Consider the following 26161-nt stretch of genomic DNA (forward strand, 5'->3'; position numbering starts at 1 on the left):
CAAAGACAATACAAAAGAAGACAAAATGTCGTTAAGTGAAGAATTTTATTATTCAGGGTAAGAAAATCCAAACCAATCCAGACAAAGTAATTGCACCCTAACCTAATAACTTGGGTTGAGCCACCCTTATTAGCAACAACTGCACAAAGCAATTGCAATAACTTGCAATGATTCTTTTACGACGCTGTGGAGGAATTTTGGCGCACTCATCATCAGATTTTCAGGGCTTTCGAGCTTGAACCGCCTTTTTAAAGTCATGCCACAAAATCCCAATAGGATCCAGGTCGTGACTTTGACTAGGTCACTCCAAAGTCGTCATTCTGTTTTTGTGGACTTGGTGGAGGTGGACTTGCTGGTGTGTTTTGGATCAGCTTGAAGTCAGAAATGGCCGGACATTCTCCTGAAGGATTTTTTGGTAGACAGAAGAATTTGTGGTGCCAGGTCCTGAAGCAGCAAAACAGACCATCACACTACCACCATATTTTACTGTTGGTATGATGTACTTTTTCTGAAATGTGGTGTTACCTTTATGCCGGATGTAATGTAACAATCAGTTTGTCACACATGGCCATGACAAGGGTTGGATATTTTTCTCCCTTAAAAATAAAATCCTTCACTTAAAATTAAACACATTTTACGTGTGTTGTCCTTGACTAATATTTAATATTCTATATTCTTTAAAATGTGACTAACATGGAAATTTTTAAGAAATCACACCACTGTACTTATAATTTCTGTTTGTATGCCATGCAAGTAAATGTTTTTAAGTGTTTTTGTAGTTCATATTGTATAATTAATTATGATTTTTGCTACAGTTGTTACAGGACAGTAACATGAGTGAGTTGAATGAATATTGAGGCAAATGATTTTATATTTTGTTCTGCAGCACTGACCACGTTCACATCTGTGCTCTGTGTGCAGTGATGAAGCACAGCAGCCATGAAGTCGCATGTAGTAAACCTGAAAATCAGGTACAGATTAATCCTGGTCTCAGATATATAATTTACCATATATTTAATATAATACACTGTTACAAAACCATGGAAGCCAATCATTTCAATAAATAAATGTGTTTTATATTGTTAATGATATATTTCTTCGTTTCAGAACATTTGTTTTGGAGCAACAAAGCAGCCCAGTAAAAAAGGTTTGATGTATATGAAAAGTTTCTAAATACTTATTGTTCATTATCTGTATGGTAATTTCTCTTATATCTTGATTAGATATCTGATGACTGTTTTTCTGTATGTGTGTATACTTATAAATTTCCAGACCTCCCTCCTCCTGGTCCGATCCAGTTCACCTCAGTGACATCAGACTCCGTGTCTCTGTGCTGGGGAACTCCTGAAGGACCGACTGGACCTCAGAGATTCAGAGTGAACTGGAAACAGGAAGGAACCCAGCAGAGCCTCATAGTTCCAGTTACAACTATCACCATTGAGAGCCTGAGTCCAGGAGAGCAGTATGAGTTTTCTGTTGCCACCATAGGTGACAGTGGCAGTCAGAGTCCATGTGTGGTGGCATCTACCCAAACTGGTACAGATTTACTACAGCTGAATAAAGCACTTATATAAAGAATTTTGATTTGATTTCACTCTTGAATGTTCTGTTTATTTATTGTATCTCATATATTGTGTATTTGTTTATTTATTTAATATCCAATATTGCATCTCTTCCATTACAGTGATCCCTCAGCCGCAGGATCTCACTGTGACCACAGATTTAACTACTGCCTCAGTGACATGGAGCAAAACTCTGGATCAGGTCTCCTACCTACTGTCCCTCTGTAGAGATGGAGAAGAGGAGAAATTAATTTATACGAAAGACCTCAGATATTCCTTAACTGGCCTGCAGCCAGGAACAAAGTACACGATCAGCGTCTCTACTGTAGTCAGCAGTGGTTATAAGAGCGAGGCCGTCACTAAGAGCTTCTACACAGGTAACAGAGAAAAGTAGAAGTTGCTGATGATATTTTAGGATTCATTTAACTCACCCTGAGTTGTGTTATAATGAAATACATGTAATGGTGGCTACATGATTTAGATGACTAAAAAGAAAGAGAGAATACATTTATAATACAGCTGCTGTGAAATAAAAAAGTTAAATTTGGTACCTGTGTACCACCCATATGAGCTTGTTCCTTGGGGAGAGGCGGAGTCAATGTCATTTAACAATAAATAGTGTCAGTTTAACAGACTTAATTCTGTAAAGCATTGGACATTTCAGTGGTCACATTTACTACAGGCAAATCTGCAGTGTATGTTGAGGTGTAATTAAATTTTGTAAAATTCTGATTGAAAATCACAACTCTGATCTGGCATTACAGTGATAAACAGCTTGAAGCATTTATTTAAGTTTTTCTGGATAAGAGTGTCTGCCAAATACTGTGAATGTACATCTAATATTTTAACTTATATCATGATTAGATATCTGATGACCTTTTCTTTTTTTTTTGAATGTGTGTATAATTATGAATTTCCAGACCTCCCTCCTCCTGGTCCGATCCAGTTCACCTCAGTGACATCAGACTCCGTGTCTCTGTGCTGGGGAACTCCTGAAGGACCGACCGGACCTCAGAGATTCAGAGTGAACTGGAAACAGGAAGGAAATGAACAAAACCTCATAGTTCCAGTTACAACAATCACCATCGAGAGCCTGACTCCAGGAGAGCAGTATGAGTTTTCTGTGACCACCATAGGAGATAAAGGCAGCCAGAGTCCATGTGTAGTGGCATCTACTCAAACTGGTACAGATTTAGTATTACTGAATAAATCACTTATTTTGATTTGATATCACTTTTGGATGTCCTATTAATTTATTTTTCTTTTACAGTGATCCCCCAGCTGCAGGATCTCACTGTGACCGCAGATTTAACTACTGCCTCAGTGACATGGAGCAAAGCTCTGGATCAGGTCTCCTACCTACTGTCCCTCTGTAGAGATGGAGAAGAGGAGAAATTAATTTATACGAAGGATCTCAGGTGTTCCTTAACTGGGCTGCAGCCAGGAACAGAGTACAAGATCAGCGTCTCTACTGTAGTCAGCAGTGGTTATAAGAGCGAGGCCGTCACTAAGAGCTTCTACACAGGTAACAGTGAAAAGTAGAAGTTGCTAATGATATTTTAGGATTTGTTAAGCTCACCCTGAGTTGTGTTATAATAAAATACATGTAATGGTGGCTACATGATTTAGATGACTTTTTTTTTATACAAAAGAGAATACATTTATAATACAGCTGTTGTGAAATAAAAAAGTTAGATTTGGTACCTGTGTACCACAACAACAACAACATAGCCCAAAATCACATACAGTGATTTTCTACTACATGAGTCTTTTTGTCAGGGACTGTCTCTGAAGTGGAGCACCACGGATCCATGATTGGGCCCAGAGTTTTGTTGTGTCTCTTCCCATTTATCCTGATTGTGTGCAGCTGTTGTGTATGTATAAATGTTGGCCTTTTGTACCATATCCACTTCAGGTCCTTAATCTGTATATCCTATTTTGATGCATGTTCCTGTATAATGTAATAAATCTGCCGTTTGTGTAAGCCATGCAAATATGTCCATTCCTGCACCACGGCGCTGTGACTCTCTTAGCTCAAGCAGGGAACTCTTTAAGACCCTGGGTCATCAGTAGTGCATCATCACTGTCCTTAAGAAAGTGTTAAATGTTACATATTCAACATTGACACATTCAATGTGGAACAAATTTGGATTAAAAAGGAATCTTGTTTTTGGTTCAGTGAAAGTTCAGTGAAACTGTTAATTTCATTAAGACATTATGTATTTATAATGTCATACATAAACATTAATTAAACATGAAAATCTGTATTTGTGTCCTTTGCATTATTAAAATATTTATTATGATTGTGTTTTACTGTTTTTATACAAAATAACTTGCTTTTCAGATTTTACATTGAATTTCTTTACTACTGACTGATTTACACATGTTGTAGTATTATCGGGCCGCGGTTGTCCTAGCAGGTTCGGAATCCCAAACCATCCAGGTACCACTGATCAAAGCAGCGTCCCCCACACACTGCTCCTCAAGCACCTCTCATGGCTGCCCACTGCTCACCAAGGGTGATGGTTAAAAGCAGAGGACACATTTTGTTGTGCCACCGTGTGCTGTGGTGCAGTGTCTCACAATGACAAAAATAATCACTTTCACTTATGGTGTTAACGGTCTGCTTGACATGCTTAATGTGTGAGTAACAGGCGAGATGATGAGTGGTGCTGAGTTTTTACCTCCATCATAAAAACAAGGGCTGAACAGTGGATAGAGTTTCTCAGAGAAGGTCTGACCAGTAAAAGAGTAAATATGAGAGCTGTTCTCTGCATCGTAAAAGGAGACTAGACCCTCCTCATAATCCACAAATACCCCCACCTTCTGGGGCTTCTTACTCAGAGAGAGGAGGACTGGAGGACCAGCATAAGCTTTATACTCATTTCCATTCTTCATAGATACAGACCATTGTCCATTTCCTGGTGTTGCCATGATCTTCCCTTTCCTGTTAATCGACTCTCTGGCGACTCCTAAATCCCAAGCAATCTTCCCCCCGACCTCCACCTCATAGTAAAATCTCCCTGAGGAGAAACCCTCCTTTCCCAGGACACAGACACATGGATTAAACCTCTCTGGATTATCAGGGAGATTCTGTCGTTTGTCTCCAGGTTTCACTTGTTTCCCATCAGCAGACAGGATGAGGCTGGGTTGAGCTGAATCAGGGTCCAGAGTCACGTCCACTGGTGTGAATGAAGAGAATTAAGATTAAAGTAGGAATTGACATTTACTGGCTGTATCTCTGACAAACTGCTGACTAATAACATCTTCAATAAGACTTAGTTGTAAACCACGAAATATATGGAATACCTGCATGCTGCTTCAGCACGTTCAGTTCTGGGGAAACAAAATTGTTTTAATAAGCATTTTGTCAACGCATAGAAACAATATCAGTAAAATTGTTCAATGTCATAATAAAATATTAATCTTCCTCACGTTTTTGACTAAGTTTCTCCATTTCCTGGTTGAATAGTTGATTCAGCTCTGACACGACTCCTTTCAGAGTCTTCATCCTCTCCTCACACACCTTCACGGTCCACAGCTCAGGATCATTTCTGACATCAGCCCAGTTCTTGGTGTGTGGAGGTCTGCACAGTGTTGGGTAGATCTACAGTAGAGCAGGAGAGAGGAGAAACCCCTCAGCATGCAAAGGAAAATTGCCAGTGTTTATACAATCCACACCAAAGTCCGTGTTAAATTGTCTGTAAAACTGACACTAATAAGTGTGTGATGACAGTGACTCCGCCCCTCCCCAACAAGCTCATATGGGTGGTACCCAGATACCAGACAGCTGGTCCATATCAGGCCCATCTTAATATGACCCCAAGAGCCAAGATGAGCAAGAGTCGCCCCTGACTTACCCACAGTTATGAAAAAGGCTCGGACCAACCTGGACACCACTGGCTTTTCTCTTTTTATATTAAATGTATGTCTTGGTGGCTCTGTTCTGCTTCTAGAACTTGAAGACCAGGTTTCTGAGAGGAGCCGAACCAGAACTCTTGCTGACTTCTTCGTGAACTTTGGTTAGGAGTCATAAGAAGCAACTGGAGACTTTACTTCAAACAAATTCTCTTCAGTTCTTGTATGTGTTATATTTAAGTTTTCATTTTAAGCTGTAGTTAATAGTGGGATGTATTCATATGTCCATTGCAATGATGCATGCTCTTAAGAATTTTAGGGTAAGGAAGAAATACCATCAGTTCAGGTCCTAAGGGTAAAACTGATCAACAAGTTCAGTGGAGTAATCAAACAAGTTTTATCACCAAAACCAGAAAAGCCAGTGAGGTCCACATTGGTCTGAGTCTTTTACATGACGGTGGATAAATCAGGGTGACTTTCAAATTAAGGTGGGGCTGATATTGACTACCTGTCTGGTACCTGTGGAAGAGCAGTGTCAATTTGAATTAAAACTTATTGGTGTTAGTTCTACAAATTGAATTCTGATATTCTGATGCTCTCCGCAACATAAAATTTACACCTTATGTGAAGCTGCGAGGAGAATTAAGAATCAATGTACAAGAATCAGTCCAACACTACGTTAGAATATGATCCTTAAGATCTACAAACAAAAACTATCAAGAACACATATTTAATATAAAATGAGAAAAACACAAGTGAGGGCCACGTTGGTCCATGTCTTTTTCATGACGGTGGGTAAATCAGGGGCGACTCTAGCGCCCCATCTGGGTTTTTGGGTTCATATTAAGATGGGGCTGATATGGACCACCTGTTTGGGACCTGTGTACCACCCATATTGGCTTGTTACATGGGAAGGGGTGGAGTCACTGTCATTTAACACTAAAGAGTGTCACTTTTACAGACTTTTAACACCGACTTTGGTGTGGATTATATAAACACTGTGCAGTGTTAATTTTACACAGACATTTTTTTCTGTGTGAGCAGAGAGAGAGAGTTACTGACCTGTAGGAGTTGGAGGCGATCCTCAGTGTGTGAGATCTTCTCCAGCTCACTGCTCCTCCTCTGAAGTTCAGCGATCTCCTGCTGCAGATCTTTAATCAGCCCTTCAGCCTGCCTCTCTGCAGCTCTCTGCTTCTCCTCCATCAACTCCAGCAGCTCAGCCTGGCTTCTCTCAATGGAGCGCAGCAGAGCAGTGAACATCTCCACACTGGCTGAGATCTCCTCCTCTGTGCTTTTCTACAGAGAGAGAGATTTTGTTTTATCTTCTAGGACCAGGATATTCCTGGTCTCAACATGAAAAATATCTTGTGTTTCTAAACACAGCAGAGAAAGGCAGAACAGAGTTACATTTAAATTCCATCAGTCATGAGCAATTACATTCTTACTATATTTTGTAATGAATAAAATTTCCAGACCCTGACTTAACGGTTAAAACAGCCATTATAAAACCAGAAATAAAGAAACTTCTTAATCATGGTGTTTTATCCCATTATTGTCCAACACAACACAAATGACATTAGAAACTTTTCTGTCAAACCAAACCACAGCTCGTCTGGGAAATGTCGGTTGGGACAGTATTTTGAGATCCCCTTGTAAAACAGTATCCAAAGAGCCATTGAATCCAAGTTGGTCTGTGCTGCGAGGGTCCTGACTTCAGCAGCGTATTAGATGACCGTGGACAGGCCCTGACGCCAATGGCACCCAAGCAATGATGCTCAAATTTCACTCTCTAGATGACTGAAAGTGGCACGCAGCATCTTGTATTTGCCATGAAGATGAATCTAAGAAATATAAAATGGGTGGTAGTAGCTGATCTTAACCATGAGTGTCTCCAGGGCACTGTCCCTGTAACTACTGCTTGTAAGTTGCTCTTGATAAGGGTAAATGCCGCAGATGTAAATGCACCTAAGTTTAAGGTTTTATATTGAGATTTGGCTGAGTTTGGAGGACCCAAGGCAAAACATACCGGGTTTAACTGCCAGAAATGTAAATTATGTCAAGTTGTTTAATTGATTGTGTTTACTTATTTTCTTCATTTTATAAACATTGTTTCGTTTATGGGTAGGAACCAAGTTACATTCCGTGTTGCACACAGTCACATTTAAGTGACGCAAAAGGGTTAAGAAGCTAGAAGATGCCGTAAATTAAAGAAGGCATAAATAAGTTGTTATAGGTGAAAGTAAGCTGTGAAGAAGAGAAAGAAAAAGTTGGAAGTGTTTCGTGTTAAGTTTTGTTCTAAAGCAAATTTATTCCCTCACGGTTACGTGCAGCCAGCGAGGTACGTTTAACTGTGTTTCTGTTTTATTGTGCATTTGTCAATTTTAGTTTAAATGTTTATTTGTTATATTTACATTGATCATTCTGTACATTTATGTAATGACAGTTTGACGGTGGATTTATGGTGGATTTTCGGGTGGATTGGCGGAGAAGTTTAACGAAGGAATAAATCCATCTGTGACTGATGAACCGCGGTGTCGTGTATTATCTGGAGGGAGTAAAAGTCAAACTCGACTGTGATCGTCGCCGCCGCATCCGAGTCTCCAGTCTCCTGCTCCTGCCCAGACTCGCCCGACCTGTGCACATCGGACAGCTCGTCGAGACGGGAACACAGATAAGACAGCGTTTAACGTAAAGGACACATATGCTCATAAGGTTTTCATGAAGAAGTCTCTAAGTCACTGCGACGGTGTTTCACGTACATTTACTTAATTGGTGTAAATTCATGTTCAACTGAACAGTTATTCTTTTACAAGTTCAGTGTGTGAAAAGGTTATAATAAGAACTCTGTTAGAGTGTAATTTACTCTGTAATATTCCAGATGTATATGGGCTAATTTGAACGACAGTAATTTCATTTAGTTAATCCCATTATTCAGTATTTGTGAATTTTGTTGCCTGTATATATATATATGTCTAAATAATTAGAATGTCACATACAAGTAAAGAAGCACAGGGTGCAGCAGCTGCCCTGGAAGAAGAATCAAGTATTATGCAAGGAATAACACAGCCTAAAGAGCCTCGTAGAAGTGAAAGAGCCGGGATATTAACAGAAAAAGGAAAGGAGTTTCAGAAAGAGCAAATTAAGGGGCTATTGCTTCGCTTTGACAGCAAATACGAACGATGGAAAGCTCTGATTAAGGTAGCTAAAAGATCTGTGTTAAAACAGGATCCTAGTGACATCCTACAAGAACACAGTATCAGTATTCAAAGGGAATTATCTGAGTTGAATAATGCTTATGATGATTACCGAAGAATTGATCGTCCAGACCATGACATGCGTCGCAAGATGGATAACTGCATCTCGATCACTAAAACTGTAGTACAAAATGCTCAATCTGAAATGCAGGGAACAGCGGAGGAGTTGACTTGGCCAGATCATAGTTCTGTATTCTCATCCTCAGCTTCCAGTGTTTCACCTCCTGCCTCTACTGGTTCTAAAGCGTTTTCCATTCGCTCTAATGTATCCTCAGTCAAAAGACAAGAAGCTGCTGCTGAGTATGCAGCTACACAAGCTGTATTGCAGATTATGGCTGAACAAGAGGACTACCAAGAGAAACTGCAAAAACTTGAAGCTGAAGAGAAGTTGATTGTTGCAGACCAAGAAGCAGCTGCATTAGCTCGTCGTCTTGAAGGAGAAAGAGAAGAAACTGAACGTAGGCTAGAAAGAAAGAAACATGAGTCTGCTTTCTTAAAGAAACAGCAAGAAGAGAATGTTGCAAGAAGAAGGACTGTAGAAAACCTAAAGAGAGAACTTGAGCGTTTGGAGGAACTGAAAAAGCTGAATGCAGCCAAAGCAAGGCTTCAAGTGTATGATGAAAGTGAGCTCAATCCAGCCCAAGAGGTTGCTCCACAGAGCTTTGTGCTACATAAAGTCAGACAGTCAGTTAATCAGGTGAATCCTGAGGACCAGCACTTACAACCACCAAAGGATGCAGCACCAAAACGCATGCTTCAAGATGACACAGGAGAGCTTTTGAAAGTCTTAGCTGAGGCTATATCAGCAAACAGGCTACCCATTCCAGAGCCCACAGTTTTTAGTGGTGATCCACTCAAGTTTAATCATTGGAAGTCATCCTTTCAAACACTAATTGAAAAGAAAAACATTCCAAGTTCAGAGAAGATATTCTTCCTTCAGAAATATGTTGGAGGAGCAGCTAGAGAGGCCTTGGAAGGTTATTTTCTGATCGGTTCAGATACTGCATATGCTGCTGCATGGGAACTGCTCAATGAACGATATGGCCAGCCTTTTATGATTGCCAAAGCCTGTCGAGACAAATTACATGCCTGGCCAAAAATAGCGTCAAGAGAGAGTTCTGACTTAAGGAAATTTGTGGACTTTTTACGCAGTTGCCAATGTGCCATGGCTCATAATGAGAGTTTGCATGTTCTTGATGATGGCGCTGAAAATCAAAAACTGACAGCCAAGTTGCCTGACTGGTTAAGCAACAGATGGAACCGGAAAGCCACACAGTACCAGCTGGAGCATGGAAGGTTCCCAGATTTCAAGTATTTTGTAACATTCTTGACAATGGAGGATCGTATTGCTTGTAACCCTGTTACATCTTACTATGCCTTGCGGCAAGGGGAGCTGGAAAGGACAAGGTCTAAACCTCAGAATGTAGTGACCTCTAAGATCCAAGCAGCAAGTGCAAAAATCTTTACAACTAACACAACTGAGAAGAACATAAGCACATGTGTGTTTTGTAAGAAAACAGGACATGTCTTACACAAGTGCCGCAGACTAACCACAAAGCCAGCTGCTGATCGAATCAAGTTCATTCAGAGTGAGAAACTGTGCTTCGGCTGTTTGAGTCCTGGCCATCAATCCAAGAATTGCAGCAACCGGATGGTCTGCGACACCTGCTCAAAACGCCACCCCACATGCCTACATGAGGATCGATCAAAACAACAAGAATATAATGAGGCAAGTTACAATAAGGAAAGAAAGCCACAATTGCCACAACCACAAGACACCACTCAAGAAACCACATCCAATAGGGTTGTGCATGATGGTAATAGCGCTCAGACTTCAGCGATAGTTCCTGTTTATGTGTCCATGCCAAGTGATTCAAACAAAGAAGTCATCGTCTATGCTCTGTTAGATTCACAAAGTGACTCTTCATTCATTCTTGAGGAAGTAGCAGATGTTCTAGATGTTGGCGCAGAACAAGTTAAGTTGAAACTGTCTACAATGTTGTCCAAGGGGACAATTGTACCATGTAAGAGACTCAAAGGCCTACAAATAAGAGGGTTATTTTCTCCTAAGAAGATCTCAGTGCCAACGGTTTACACTTGTGAATTCATACCTGCAAATCGTACACACATTCCGACTCCAGAGACTGCAAGGGCATGGCCTCATTTGGAGCATCTTGCAGAACACATTGCCCCACAGAAGGAATGTGAAATCGGTCTTCTGATCGGGTATAACTGCCCACAAGCACTAATGCCTAGAGAAGTTGTATGTGGTAAGGACAACCAACCCTTTGCACAGAAAACTGACTTAGGTTGGAGCATAGTGAGCTACAGTGATCCAGGCGAACACTACAGTGATCCAATTGGAGTAAGTCACCGCATCATTGTAAAGCAAGTGACCCCTGAACCCAAAGTAACGGGTAAGCTGAAGAGTGAAGTTCATTATGTTTGCAAAACAAGAATAAAAGAAATGACTGCTCCAGAAGATGTACTTAAGGTGCTGGAATCTGACTTAATTGAAAGACTTGGAGAAAAGGCAAATCTCTCTCAAGAAGATCTCAGTTTTTTGACTAAGATGAAAGATGAAATTAAACACAAAGAAGATGGTCATTATGAAATGCCTCTGCCTTTTAAACAAGACAGACCGGATCTACCAAATAACAAGCCATGTGCTGTTCAACGTCTCATGTGCTTGGAAAGGAAGCTCAAGAGAGACCAGAAATATCGGTCAGACTACATGAATTTCATGAAAGACATTATAAGTCGTGGTGAAGCAGAAAGGGTCCCAGAAGAAGAGCTTGATAAACAACCAGCCTGGTATATCCCCCACCATGGCGTATACCACCCTCAAAAGCCAGAGAAAATACGAGTGGTCTTTGATTGCTCTGCAAGATTTCAAGACATATCATTGAATGACCACCTTCTTACAGGGCCAGAGCTCACAAACACTTTGGTGGGAGTTCTTTGTAGATTTCGAAAGGGTCCAGTCGCTATTATGTGTGATGTGGAACGAATGTTTCATCAATTCCATGTAAAGCCTGAAGACCAAGATTACTTGAGGTTCCTATGGTGGGAGAATGGTGATCTGGAGTCTACGCCATCAGTTTTTCGGATGAAAGTCCATTTATTTGGAGCAGCTTCCTCACCAGGCTGCGCCAATTTTGGACTTAAACATCTAGCCACAGAAGGTCAGGATCAATTTAACCAAAGCACTGTTAAATTCATCCAAAGAAATTTTTATGTTGACGATGGACTGGTGAGTGTAAAGTCTGATGCTGAGGCAATCAAGCTGATCAAGGAAGCAAGAGAGCTCTGCAGTGCAGGCAAGCTTAGACTGCATAAGTTCATTTCCAACAGCAAGAAGGTATTGGGTTCAATACCACAGGAAGAGTGTGCTGACAGTGTGAAAGAACTGGACATAGAATTAAGGGAGCCACTCTTGGAAAGAGCACTTGGGGTGCAATGGTGTGTATCCTCTGATGACTTTCAGTTCAGAGTTACTGTCAAGAAACACCCAATGACGAGAAGAGGAGTGCTATCCACAGTAGCTTCCATCTACGATCCTTTGGGTTTCGTAGCACCATTTGTCCTACGTGGAAAGTTAATTTTGCAACAACTGTGTCGAGAGAAAGCTAGTTGGGATGAACCACTTGCAGAAGAGCTCAGATCACAGTGGCAATCATGGCTACAAGATCTCCAAAACTTGTCTCAAGTAAAGATCAAGAGGTGCTACATACCAGCAAACTTCACAGATGTCAAGCAGTATGAGTTGCATCATTTCTCAGATGCTAGCATCACAGGTTATGGGGAGTGTACTTATCTGAGAACAGTCAACACCAATGGCAATGTTCATTGCTCACTTGTCATGGGGAAAGCGCGTGTTGCCCCTACTAAGGTTACAACAGTTCCGCGGCTTGAGCTATCTGCAGCAGTGATCGCTGTTAGGATAGGTGCTGTGTTAAAATGTGAGCTTGAAATAGACAACCTTCAAGAATATTATTGGACTGATTCGAAAGTTGTTCTTGGATATATTAATAATGATGCCAGACGTTTTCATGTTTTCGTGGCAAATAGAATCCAAAAGATCAAGTCCACCACAGATGCCAAGCAATGGCATCATGTGCAGTCCGAAGACAATCCAGCGGATCATGCTTCGAGAGGTCTATCAGTAGATCAGCTCGTTGCTTCAAATTGGTTTACTGGACCAGATTTTCTATGGGAAAAGGAGCTACCCACAAGTGATGCTAAGGTGAAAGAGGTTAGTGATAATGATCCAGAGCTTCGAAAGGTTCAGGTGCTCAACACCAGCGCAAATGTATATAGAACATTGTTGGACCGTCTGACTAAGTTTTCTGACTGGAGAAGAGCTGTTAAGGCTATTGCTTGTCTTAAATGTCGTGCTAAGCAAGTCAAAGGTCTTAATCCTCAACTAAATGGAAGTACAAGTGTTGAAGAAAGACGAGAAGCAGAACTTTTCATAATCAGATTGGTTCAAAGAGAAGCATTCAGCAGGGGTGGCCTAGCGGGGGGCAGGGGTGGCCTAGCGGTTAAGGAAGCGACCCCGTAATCAGAAGGTTGCCGGTTCGAATCCCGAGCCGCCAAGGTGCCACTGAGGTGCCACTGAGCAAAGCACCGTCCCCACACACTGCTCCCCGGGCGCTGGTCAGGGCTGCCCACTGCTCACTAAGGGTGATGGGTTAAATGCAGAGGACAAATTTCACTGTGTGCACCGTGTGCTGTGCTGCTGTGTATCACATGTGACAATCACTTCACAATTTAATTTAATTTAATTTAAGAAATCAAAGATTTACAACAATGCAAGGACATAAAATCTAAAGACAAAGCAAACAAGCTACACAAATTAAGTCCATTTGTGGATGAGCAGGGTGTGCTGAGAGTAGGTGGACACTTGACAAGATCTGGTCTTCATCCACATGTTAAACATCCTGCCATTCTGCCAAAAACAAGTCACGTGTCTTCTTTACTGATCAAGCATCATCATGAGAAATTACAGCATCAAGGAAGAGGTATGACTGTAAATGAATTGCGATCCAATGGGATATGGGTTATTGGATGCAGCAGTGCAGTTGCCTCTCACATCTATAAGTGCATCACATGCAGGAAGTATAGAAGGAGCACACAAGATCCAAAGATGGCAGATTTGCCAAAGGACAGAATGGAAATGACCCCTCCATTCACATATTGTGGCATAGATTGCTTTGGACCATTCTATGTGAAGGATGCAAGAAAGGAACTGAAGAAGTATGGTCTTCTTTTCACTTGTATGTGTTGCAGAGCCATACATATCGAAATGCTTGATGACCTTAGTTCAGATGCTTTCATCAATGCATTGCGTGCATTCATTGCAATACGTGGGAATGTAAGACAGTTGAGATGTGATCAAGGTACCAACTTTGTGGGTGCAAAAGGAGAGTTCATGGACGCAATGAAGAACTTGGATCAAAACCAGTTGAAGGAATATGGTTGCGAATTTGTAATGAATCCCCCATCATCAAGCCATATGGGAGGAATATGGGAGAGACAAATAAGGACAATCAGAAGTGTTCTAACCGCAATCCTTGATCAGTCTGCTAGAAGACTTGACAGTGCTTCACTTAGAACCTTTCTATATGAAGTGATGGCTATTGTAAATAGCAGACCTCTGACAATAGAACACTTAAACGATCCAACAAGTCTTGAACCACTCACACCAAATCACATTCTCCTGATGAAGTCTAACATAATATTGCCACCCCCTGGTCAGTTTGTGAGTCAAGATCTATACCTGCGTAAGAGATGGCGTCAGGTGCAGTTCTTAGCAAATGAGTTTTGGACAAGGTGGAAAAGGGAGTATCTTCTTAATCTTCAGCAAAGACAGATATGGCAAAGGGATAACAGAAATACCAAAGTTAATGACATTGTCATACTTCAAGAGGACAGTGCTCCACGAAATCACTGGAGACTAGCAAGAGTCACGGAGGTGTATCCCAGCTCTGATGGAAGGGTCAGAAAGGTAAAGCTGTTGATTAGCGACTCAACCTTAGACAAACAGGGAAAACGCACATCTAAGCTAGTTTATCTTGATAGGCCAGTGCAAAAAATAGTTCTACTGGTTGAAGCAGAATAAGCATGTGTTGAACTGTAGTAAATGTTCATAGCTTCATGGTTCAACTGAGCAAGGAAATCTCAAATAGAAATTTGGTGGGAGTTTAACTGCCATAAATGTAAATTATGTCAAGTTGTTTAATTTATTGTGTTTACTTATTTTCTTCATTTTATAAACATTGTTTCGTTTATGGGTAGGAACCAAGTTACATTCCGTGTTGCACACAGTCACATTTAAGTGACGCAAAAGGGTTAAGAAGCTAGAAGATGCCGTAAATTAAAGAAGGCATAAATAAGTTGTTAAAGGTGAAAGTAAGCTGTGAAGAAGAGAAAGAAAAAGTTGGAAGTGTTTCATGTTAAGTTTTGTTCTAAAGCAAATTTATTCCCTCACGGTTACGTGCAGCCAGCGAGGTACGTTTAACTGTGTTTCTGTTTTATTGTGCATTTGTCAATTTTAGTTTAAATGTTTATTTGTTATATTTACATTGATCATTCTGTACATTTATGTAATGACAGTTTGACGGTGGATTTATGGTGGATTTTCGGGTGGATTGGCGGAGAAGTTTAACGAAGGAATAAATCCATCTGTGACTGATGAACCGCGGTGTCGTGTATTATCTGGAGGGAGTAAAACCGGGATATGTCCTGATCATGACACTCTGGATGAATGCTGTTGCTGAACCAATGACCCTTAAACACTTATGTACACAACATGACCTATGAAAATATGTGCTTCTATAAAATTAGTTAAAAAGAAATTCATGAAACTTTCAAAATGAATGATGGGACTTTGGGAGCACGGCAGGGAGGAGGGGTGCCCGCCCACCACATGACACACACTCACTACATGGACTCACACACTGAAGTTAGAGTCACCAATCCAACTAGTGTACGTTCCTTTAGATGGCAAAACGGAGAACAGAGAAAATACAAATCAACACAGGGAGAGCACGTGAACTTCACACACGAAACATCACCTTCCTGATCTCCACAGCATCTTCAATCTCCTGAATCGTCTTCAGTCTCTCCTCAATCATCTGCTGCACCTCTGTCTGTGTTTTCATCAGATGATACTGTGAACAAACGGGCTGCATTTTTAGTTTTTTTTACATGCTTTTGTACTTGGATCAGTACAGATATCACATGACCCAGTAGGGAAGCTCTGAAGTGTTATTTACCTTTCTGTTCTGATCTGCCAGTTCAGACACTAAACAGTTGATGGGAAGTTCAGGTCTTTTAGAGTAAATTTCTTTACACACAGGACACTGGGTTTGACTACAGTTGTCCCAGTACTCCTTTATACAGCCCATGCAGAAGTTGTGTCCACATGGAGTAGAGACTGGATCAGTGAACACGTCAAGACAGATGGAGCACCGGAGCTGCGCTTCAGACAGGAAAGAAGCCATGTCTGCAGTAAAGAAGGTAGTTTAAAATATAGAAGTTTTAGTTAATAGGGTTTAGTTCATGTTTAGTTTAGTTCATAGTTATCTGAATACTGGGTTAGCTTCTCCTTGGCCTGTTTCAGAATTTTTTTTATATATATACCCCAAGTAAACTGAAAATATTTCAGGAACTGCAGGGTCTAGTCATCTAATTTTAAAATCATTGCACAGATGGACATTTCATTGGTCTGTGTGGATGAATAGTGGCTCGTTTGATGCATCAGAGACCATAGAATCGCAAGGCAGTCTCAGAAGCAACACATATTTCATCCTTCACCAATTACAAGGACTCTGCCGACATCCCCAGCACTCTTACTCGTTTCACGGTAATGCTTGCCGATTCTGTTGGTCTGCCCTGCTGGATTTGAGTCTTGTTTAGGTCAAGATTCTGCATGTTATGCGATATGTAAATGTTTTGTGGGTGTTTGAATTGTTGAAAGTTAAAGTGCACTGTGCTGATTGGGAATGAGCAGTTGTGTTCCTGTGTGGTTGCGTGTGCTCTTGCTGCCTATTTCCATACTGTGACATGGTTTGGCAGGAAAAACAATTTAAAGAGACAAATTGGGGGAAACAAGAAGTGTGATCTGAGTAAATGGTGTGATGGAATTTAATTAAATTTCTTGAGAACCAAAGATATGATTTAAGAGTGCCCTCTGAGAAAATGTGTGTGTGCGTGTAAAATGCATTTCACTACACAAATGTATATCCTTGTTTGTTAAGGGGCAGCTTCCTTGGAATAAGTCTTTGCAGGTTGGGATGTCTGCACCCACACACACTGAACTAAACTGAAATAAAATTAGTAGTCCAAAATGAGTGAACTTAATTTAAGGTAGTACAAATATTTAGAGTTGTCTTGAGTCAGTCTAATGAATTATTTTCAACATTAGGTTTTACAATGTAGCCAACGTTCCTACCTGTGTAGAAGCTCTTAGTGACGGCCTCGCTCTTAAAACCGCTGCTGACTACAGTAGAGACGCTGATCTTGTACTCTGTTCCCGGCTGCAGGCCAGTTAAGGAACCTCTGAGGTCCTTCGTGTAAATGATCTTCTCCTCTTCTCCATCTCTCCAGAGGGACAGCAGGTAGGAGACCTGATCCAGAGCTTTGCTCCATGTCACTGAGGCAGTAGTTAAATCTGTGGTCACAGTGAGATCCTGCGGCTGAGGGATCACTTTAATGGAACAGAAAATAATAGAACTTTTTTAAACTCTGGGTGATCCATAAGCCTCAGGTAATATGAATTGATTTTAATTTGATTTATGTATCCAAGTCAGCAAAATTGTTCTGGCCCAGAAGATACATTTCATCTGGGCATTGTACTAAGTGGAATGATGGTGGTTGAATGGTTGGTTGCTAAAGTGGTTGTACCAGGTACTAATTAGGTCCTGACCAGGCTACATTCATGTTAAAAGTAGGGCACTTTTGACCTTAAATCTGTCTCACACAGCATGTGTAGACAAGATAGAATGATCTTGTGTGGGAGGAGATGAGAAACCCAAGTGCGGACGGCAAAAAGAGGTGAGTGAGGTGAATCTCTACCATTTTGCTCTGCAAGCCTGAGTCAGCCGAAGCTGCAACCCCAATGGGTCTTGATGCTCGCAAAAACAAAACAGGAACAGGAAAGACATAACTGGAACGAGGACACCAGTAGGAGAAGGACAAGATGATATTCGAGCTTACGGTTTGTGTAGAGGCCGAGTCGAATTTCTAGAGAAACCGAACAATGACTAAGCAAATGACAACTGGCGCCCCTCAACTTAAATATCCGGTGCGTCACTCACTTCCACGTCGTCCGGGTCACATGAACATGATCACAAAACAAAATCTCTTTGTTTGTAGCAGAGCCACATCAACAGGCTGTCAAAAAACTTAGAATGTAAAGTGCAGATTGAAGTTCTACTTAAACTGTACCAGTTTGGGTAGATGCCACCACACATGGACTCTGACTGCCACTGTCACCTATGGTGGCCACAGAAAACTCATACTGCTCTCCTGGACTCAGGCCCTCAATGGTTATAGTTGTAACTGGAACTATGAGGCTCTGCTGGTTTCCTTCCTGTTTCCAGTTCACTCTGAATCTCTGAGGTCCAGTCGGTTCTTCAGGAGTTCCCCAGCACAGAGACACGGAGTCTGATGTCACTGAGGTGAACTGGATCGGACCAGGAGGAGGGAGGCCTGGAAATTCACACAATTATACACACAAATAAACAATCATCAAATAAGTGAAAAGTACAATGCAATTAATAAACACTTATTATCTGAAGTAACTCCTTGACTCACGTACAGTACGGGCCAAAAGTTTGGACACACCTTCTCATGTGTTTTCTTTATTTTTCGTGACCATTTCCATTGGTAGATTCTCACTGAAGGCATCAAAACTATGAATGAACACATGCGGAGTTATGTACTTAACAAAAAGTGGAGACCTGACCTCCACAGTCACCGGACCTGAACCCAATACAGATGGTTTGGGGTTAGCTGGACCAACAAGTGCTAAACACCTCTGGGAACTCCTTCAAGACTGTTGGAGAACCATTTCAGGTGACGACCTTTTGAAGCTCATCGAGAGAATGCCAAGAGTGTGCAAAGCAGTAATCAGAGCAAAGAAACTAGAATATAAAACGTTTTCAGTTATTTCACCTTTTTTTGTTAAGTACAGAACTCCACATGTGTTCATTCAGAGTTTTGATGCCTTCAGTGAGAATCTACCAACGTAAATGGTCATGAAAATAAAGAAAACTGTCACGACTACGGGCTTACGGGGGAAGGAAGCGCAGAGGTCTGACATTCTGGGAAGGGGTTTTTATTAATAAACAAACACTAAACACAAATAAAGACGGGCGCGGTGGCCGAAAACTATTTAACTTAAACAAAGAACGTAAACTAACCCGTAGGCGTGTGGCGATTGCCAGAACTCAAAACACATAAAACTAAACCAGGTCAAGTTCGTGCAGAGAGTTCACGAAAATGCCAGCGACCCCGAACGGGCGGAAACTTCCGGCATTTATGGGGCGTCAGGATTAAAGTCAGGTGTGGAGGCCAGCTGCAGGCAATCCTGACAGAGCCCCCCCTCCAAGGGCTACGTCCTCGGAGCCCCAACAGTACCATCAGTGGAGGCGGCGGGGTGGACGGCGGCAACCACAGGGCTCCTGCCCTGCTGTATCCTCCCCTTGGAGGACCCGGTCCCTCGGGCTGGCTCCCCGGCGTGGTCAGGCGTGGCGGCCCCGGTCCCTCGGGCTGGCTCCCCGGCGTGGTCAGGCGTGGCGGCCCCGGTCCCTCGGGCTGGCTCCCCGGCGTGGTCAGGCGTGGCGGCCCCGGTCCCTCGGGCTGGCTCCCCGGCGTGGTCAGGCGTGGCGGCCCCGGTCTCTCGGGCTGGCTCCCCGGCGTGGTCAGGCGTGGCGGCCCCGGTGCCTCGGGCTGGCTCCCCGGCGTGGTCTCGCTTGGCGGCTCCGGACCCTCGGCCTGGCTCCCCGGCGTGGTCCCCCTTGGCGACCCCGGACCCTCGGCCTGGCTCCCCGGCGTGGTCCCGCTTGGCGGCCCCGGACCCTCGGCCTGGCTCCCCGGCGTGGTCCCGCATGGCGGCCCCGGACCCCCGGCCTGCTCCCCGGCGTGGTCCCGCATGGCGGCCCCGGACCCTCGGCCTGGCTCCCCGGCGTGGTCCCGCATGGCGGCCCCGGACTCCCGTACCTGCACACAATAATCAGGGCCAATCCATCTGGGTACGTGTGGGCCCTGTCTCCACATGTCCCCTCTGACACGTCTTGTGTCACCCCCTGCACCGCGCAGGGAGATTGTCCCAGAGCCTCCGGCGACTGTTCCAGGCACCCCAGGCTGGTGCCTTCTGGGACTATGCAGCCCCTCTCGCTGCACGGCCCTGGTGCCAAGGGGGGGGCATTGCCAGACCATCCGGCTAGCCCCTTCTGCGTCCGTTGGGACAAGCAGGCCCTCTTCCTGCCTGTCCCAGCTGGGTCCTCATGCCTACCCGGGGGCTCTATGGCGCTCCACCCCTCTGGAGGCAGACGCAGGCCCATGCCTGGCCCGCCCTCCTCACTGGCTAACGGAGGACCCAGCTCCATCGCTTCCCCACCTCCCCTCCCCTCAGGAGGAGTCCCCAACCCGAACTGCACCCCCCCAAAAAATTCTTTGGGGGAGCACCCCCCCCGGCTGGACTTAGGGGTACCTTGGGGCTTGTCCACCTCGCCTTGGACCAGCACATTCGGGTCAGGAACCTCCTCCCTGGGGTTCGGCTCCGCGGCTGGGTCGCCATCTGGCGGACACAAAGAGGGGAAGTGGGGGCGACATACGGACACATATGCCACACAGACACACACAGACAGAGACAGACAGAAGAGAGGGTCGTCTGGCTCCCTCTCTGGGCTCTCCAGGACCTCCTCAGGGGGCACAGCCAGGATCTCGGGAGGCGCGACCTTCTCGTCGCCCGCCAGTGCTTGGTCTTCTTGCCCCGGATCCTGACTGGCGCTGGACGTGGTGGAGGGGCAGAGTTCGATCCCTGGCTCAGGCTCTGGCCGATCAAACTCCGCCCTCAGTCTCTGCTGGAAGTCCCGAAAACTGCTGTCTGTCTCTCCCTGCTGCCAGAGGGCTGCGCTCCAGCCCCATGCTGACCCAAGCAGACACGAGAGGATGGTGGTGGTCTTATCAGTGTCTGCTGCCCCACTGAAGGGTCCCGGGACAATTGGGCTGTCCCACATGGGGCTGGGCACGTCGCTGGAGATGGTGGTAGGTGTGTGGTGTGGAGGGGGGTGGACGTCTTCTCCAGCAGGTGTGGGCGCTGGTGCTGCGCTGCCATTTCGCTGGGGAACGTCCGGGCAGAGGGAAGGCGGGTCGGCGACTGGAGCAGGAATGGAGGATTCCCTGCGAGGCAGTCCCGGCAGCGCAGTTGCTGGCTGGCGACCTCCCGTCGCCCTCTTCCACCAGCTTTCCTCACACTGCTGGGAGGGACGTGGGTCTCCACGGACCTCGTGACGATCCTGGATGGGCGCGATGGGCGGAGCCATCCCGGCACCGACTGCCCAAACGGCGTCATCCTGGTCGTCGTCCGTGTCAACCTCGTACCCCTGGAAGTCACATGGGTCATGACGGACGCCGCGATGATCTCGGACGCGCACGCTGGGCGGAGCCATCCCGGCAACGACCGCCCACCGAAAATCCACGTCATCATCGCTTTCGTCATCCGTGTCCTCCCACCGGTGACTCCGAGGGTCGTCCACCCTGCGGACATCCTGGACCCATGGCGCGATAAGCTCCCATGGGCAGTACTCTGGCCATTCGGGCTGGAGGCTGCCCACCTCCTCGCTGGAGGAACGCCGCCGTTGTTGCCGCTTCTCACCCCCCTGGAAGTGACGTGGGTCCCCACGGACCTTGCGACGATCGCAGACTGGTGCGATGGGCGGAGCCCAACTCTCGTCTCCCGTGCTCTCGTCGTCGTCCGTGTCGTCCACGGGGAGCCTTGCCAGCAGAGCGCAGAGTTCTTGGCTCGACATGGCGAAGATCGTGGGGGTCGCATCTTCTGCGCTCGCTGCCCACGTCACTTCCTCGCTGCTGCCAACGCCAACGTCCTCGCTCCGCCCACTCACCCGCCGACGTTGTCGCTTCCGGGTTTCGCGGAGTTTCCCGGGGGTGACGTCATCACGCGGCGCCGCGTACCACGGCTTCTCGGGGAGAAAACGCTCCACCAGGACGGGCGGCGCGTCTCTCCCCTGGTGTCCGCGTTCGCTGCGCCGGGCTGCGTCCTTCGCGGCGTTTCTTCTCCTCTGCTTTTTACCTCTGCGCTTTTGGGTGGGTCGCTGGCATTCTGTCACGACTACGGGCTTACGGGGGAAGGAAGCGCAGAGGTCTGACATTCTGGGAAGGGGTTTTTATTAATAAACAAACACTAAACACAAATAAAGACGGGCGCGGTGGCCGAAAACTATTTAACTTAAACAAAGAACGTAAACTAACCCGTAGGCGTGTGGCGATTGCCAGAACTCAAAACACATAAAACTAAACCAGGTCAAGTTCGTGCAGAGAGTTCACGAAAATGCCAGCGACCCCGAACGGGCGGAAACTTCCGGCATTTATGGGGCGTCAGGATTAAAGTCAGGTGTGGAGGCCAGCTGCAGGCAATCCTGACAAAAACACATTGAATGAGAAGGTGTCCAGAGTTTTGGCCTGTACTGTAAAGATAAGATAAGAACTTTTTTTATCCCGAGGGAAATTCTTTTGTCAACAACATGCTCAATGCAGTAGGAGAACAAGAGGAATAAATTATATTTACAAATAGAGCAAATATCAAAAATAGCTTAAGGCTCAATAACAATAATGATATTACTATATCCAGTCAAATGCCTGAGATAGTGCTAAGTGACATAATGATTATGCCATGGGTACAAGTGAGAGGGGGGAGCAGCGGCGGCGTGTGCAGGGGGGTAAAACAAACATTCAAAGACATCCAGGTGAGTAGTATTGCACATCTGAGTGAGAAACATTTGTGTTTGAATAACCCTGAAAAAAATCACCTACAGAGCATGCAAACATGAAGAACTGTCACAAAGATGTGTGCCCATAATACTATAACTACTAATTTACATACCTTTTCTTGTGTGCCACTTAGCTTCTTCAAATTTTGTGCCCTAATTGAAAAAAATATATAATAAATAAAATGCAACATATTTTATTAATACAATTTGAACAACATGTGATCATTTCTGTTCCTGACAAAGGTCTTTTTCAGATGACCCATCCAAAAATGGTGTGAACTATGTGTGAGATGGTATTATGTGCATTTTTCTGAACTAAAAAGAGACAATTGTGCATCAGAAAGAATATTAAAAAAAAACTTGAATCTGTACCTGATCTTCAGGTTGATTAAATAGGATTTTATGGCCGCTGTGCTCCATCACTGCACACAGGGCACAGATGTAAGTGTGGTCGGTGGTGCAGTACAGCTCCAGCTCTCTGTGGTGCTGCTGGCAGAACTTCTGCTCCACCACATCTCCAGCCACCTCCACCAGTCTGTGTTTCTGCAGTGCAGGAGCTGTGTAGTGCTGTCGGACATGGAGGTGACAGTAGGAGGCACAGCAGGTCAGACAGGACTTCACAGCTTTCACTGGGCAAATGCAGCAGGGAACAAGTCCAGGTACAGAAGCATCGTGGCTGTAGGGACAAAATATAATATAATTTACCTCAATATTAATTCAATTCACTCATCAAAACATCAATATTTAACGTCAATCGTGTTATTGTCCTGTAACAACTGTAGCATTGATAATGTATTAAAAAAGATCACAAACCCCAATGATATCTATAACACTAATAAAGGAAGCTGCACGTCTTGCTGATCATATTAACACAACATGCTTAATAAAATACCAGGACTGGTTTTCAGAGGGACTAATGACAGGATTCTCTGGCTGGTCACTCCACAGAGATGTGCTGCTTGGTGAATCTGGTCTCTCCAGCTGATCCCTGAATTTACAACACAGAGAACATACATGGTGTGTGTGTTTTTCTCAGTCTGTATAATGGAACAGTCCATGATGTGATGAACATTTGTGGGTTGATCAGGTACTTGGTGCTGATAAAAGAGTCTTTGTTGAAAGCTATGCCGCGACCCATCGAATCACTGTCACTCGTCATGGACAGAACACTGGGAACAGGGGACTCTGGTCTCTCATGCTGGATACTGTCAGTTAACATGAACATGAAGACAAGACAGCATAGAAGTTAGAATTCAACTGGAGTTCACGTATGACAAACATGTTGAACAATCACGCAAAATAATGATGGTGACAATATTTTGGATTTTTGCATGATACATCTCATTACACCACGCGAGATGATTTAGCTGAACTCACCTTCTTTCTCCAGATCCCACATGTCCACTTGTCTGATGAGGTTCTGATACTGATACTGATTTAGATATCTGACCCCTGGTGGAATCGGTCTCCTGGTTTAAGTGATTGTCACATGTGACAATCACTTCACTTTTTAAGGAGGATGTTGGGTAATGACCTTCCCCACTCCTCTCTCCAACAGCAAACACCTCCTTCTGACATTGGGCATGAAGTTTTTCCGGAGCAGTAGCTTCATTCTGACAATCCCCAAGTTCACTCATGGTGTATCTTAGCTGTGAAGTAGGAATGACAAAAATGTTGAATAGTGAAAGAGATACTATTCAAAGAAAAGATACCATTTTCAGTCTTATAACAAGAAAGGTTTCACACTCTGATACCATAGAATCATATTAGTTTTGTGTTCTTTTGTTCCCTTATCTATAGGGTAAACCCCTTTAGTGACCTTCGTGGCATATTTCATCTCAAAACAGATTAAAGAGTCTGTAAACTACATAGCACGAAATAAAACTCTGCGGGGCAAGTTTCCTACATAGCAAATTTGCCAGCGTTAAATTTACATTTACAGCATTTATCAGACGCCCTTATCCAGAGCGACAATAAGTAGTTACAGGGGACAGTCCCCCTGGAGCAACTAAGAGTTATGTGTCTTGCTCAGGGACACAATGGTAGTAAGTGGGATTTGAACCCGGGTCTTCTGGTTCATAGGCGAGTGTGTTACCACTAGGCTACTACCACCCTTATGCACAGCACAGTGTTTATGTGAACTCTCTAAATTTGAACAGATTAACACTATTGTTAAATCCCAGTGACTCTACCCCTCCCCCCGGTATGGGGAAGTACACATGTAATATGATCCCAAGAACCCACATGAGCAAGAGTCGAACCTGATTTACCCATCATCATGAAAAGAGTTGGATCAACATGGACGTCATTGTGTTTTATTAACTAACTTGAAATATGGATTACAAAGAGGTCTGTAAAAAACTTTCTGATTATCTTTTGTCAGCAATAAAATGCTTGAGATATTGTTCAAATCACCTTTTTGAGACGTTACTATTACTGAGACAATTTTTCTCTGCCACTGGAGTTGAATTGCATATTAAGTGTCATTCTCACCTTCAAACAGCAAAAGCTGTCATAACCATTAAACAAAACACTACTGAATGGTATCAGTTTTACAGACTGACCTCTGTAAAGTGTTAAAATTCAAAGAGGTCATATATAAACACTGCAGTTTTCATTTAACACTGTATATTTGCTGTTTTTATTTGAGTGTCACGCATATTTACTAGAAGATATGATATAAAACTTAAGTTTTGCTGTTATTAATTTTAATACATATACAGAGGTGAGACTCAATATCGTGAGAAGTATGAAACCTACCTGTCAGCTTCAAGAAAATCATGCAGTCTGTGTGAAACACTTTCGGTTTTTCAGAGGAGGACCCTACAGTTACAGGGTTGGCAACATGATGTCACTAAATACCAATAATTTACAGCAAATGTACTATTATCAATCTCTTGCCAAATTTCATGTAGGTTTCTCATTTAGATCTTGTTAGTGGATGTGCTGTTTAATAATCTCTGTGTGATTTAAATATCTGGAGAGCAGAGGATTTGTTCAGCAATGAACTAAGAAGCCCTACAGTGACCCACACCAGTGATCTATACCAAAATGATGGCAAAAACCTTGTCAGAGAATCCATCATGTTCACAGATTTATAGGTTCCCCTCAATATCCTTGTTGCTTATAATGCAAGTAGAAACATAAATCCACAGACACTTAACACTTTTCTGTTTCTTTCTCTTTAATGCTTACGCATACCCACACTGCATTACAGTCGAGTCCCAACAACTTTGAATAGTCGAAACACACAGCACACTTGCACAACAAACCCGAGACACCCAACTGTGCATATCTAACAATGTGACTCTGTGACCCCTGTGAGGTATGCAACAGGTGGGCAGAAAAAGTGGAGGGGCAGGTCACCAGACACATCAGATGTCTTCTGGATCCATTAGGCAGGACAATGTTTAATATAAAGTGAAAAAGTATGAACAGAAACCAGGCATGCGATCCTTAAAAACAA

General features: G+C 43.9%; 2 protein-coding genes across 5 annotated transcripts in view; one reads left to right on the forward strand and one right to left on the reverse strand.

The window, feature by feature from the left end:
- Positions 1–3696, forward strand: part of LOC114799174 (fibronectin-like) — a 46217-nt gene extending 42521 nt beyond the window's left edge. For all 4 annotated transcript variants that reach the window (XM_028995539.1, XM_028995528.1, XM_028995550.1 and 1 more), the window contains 6 exons: positions 887–971; positions 1108–1147; positions 1273–1536; positions 1685–1939; positions 2483–2746; positions 2833–3696. In XM_028995539.1, the coding sequence (XP_028851372.1) occupies positions 887–971; positions 1108–1147; positions 1273–1536; positions 1685–1939; positions 2483–2746; positions 2833–3104 (1180 nt within the window). In that variant the 3' untranslated portion in view covers positions 3105–3696. The remainder of the gene's footprint in view (positions 1–886; positions 972–1107; positions 1148–1272; positions 1537–1684; positions 1940–2482; positions 2747–2832) is intronic.
- On the reverse strand, positions 210–25496 carry LOC114798897 (uncharacterized). Its single transcript, XM_028994993.1, has 16 exons — positions 25456–25496; positions 24073–24344; positions 23787–23900; positions 23588–23683; positions 23068–23371; positions 22809–22848; positions 18128–18391; positions 17133–17387; positions 15955–16184; positions 15754–15849; positions 6483–6716; positions 4998–5169; positions 4872–4898; positions 894–4744; positions 526–596; positions 210–444 (listed from the first exon to the last, which is right to left on the reverse strand). The coding sequence occupies exons 2-14, from the start codon at positions 24330–24332 to the stop codon at positions 4170–4172; spliced, it is 2667 nt and encodes an 888-aa protein (XP_028850826.1). The 5' UTR covers positions 24333–24344; positions 25456–25496; the 3' UTR covers positions 210–444; positions 526–596; positions 894–4169.
- Between the last annotated feature and the right edge of the window lie 665 nt (positions 25497–26161).

This window comes from Denticeps clupeoides, chromosome 1 (assembly GCF_900700375.1).
Source record: "Denticeps clupeoides chromosome 1, fDenClu1.1, whole genome shotgun sequence".
Classification (NCBI taxonomy): domain Eukaryota; kingdom Metazoa; phylum Chordata; class Actinopteri; order Clupeiformes; family Denticipitidae; genus Denticeps; species Denticeps clupeoides.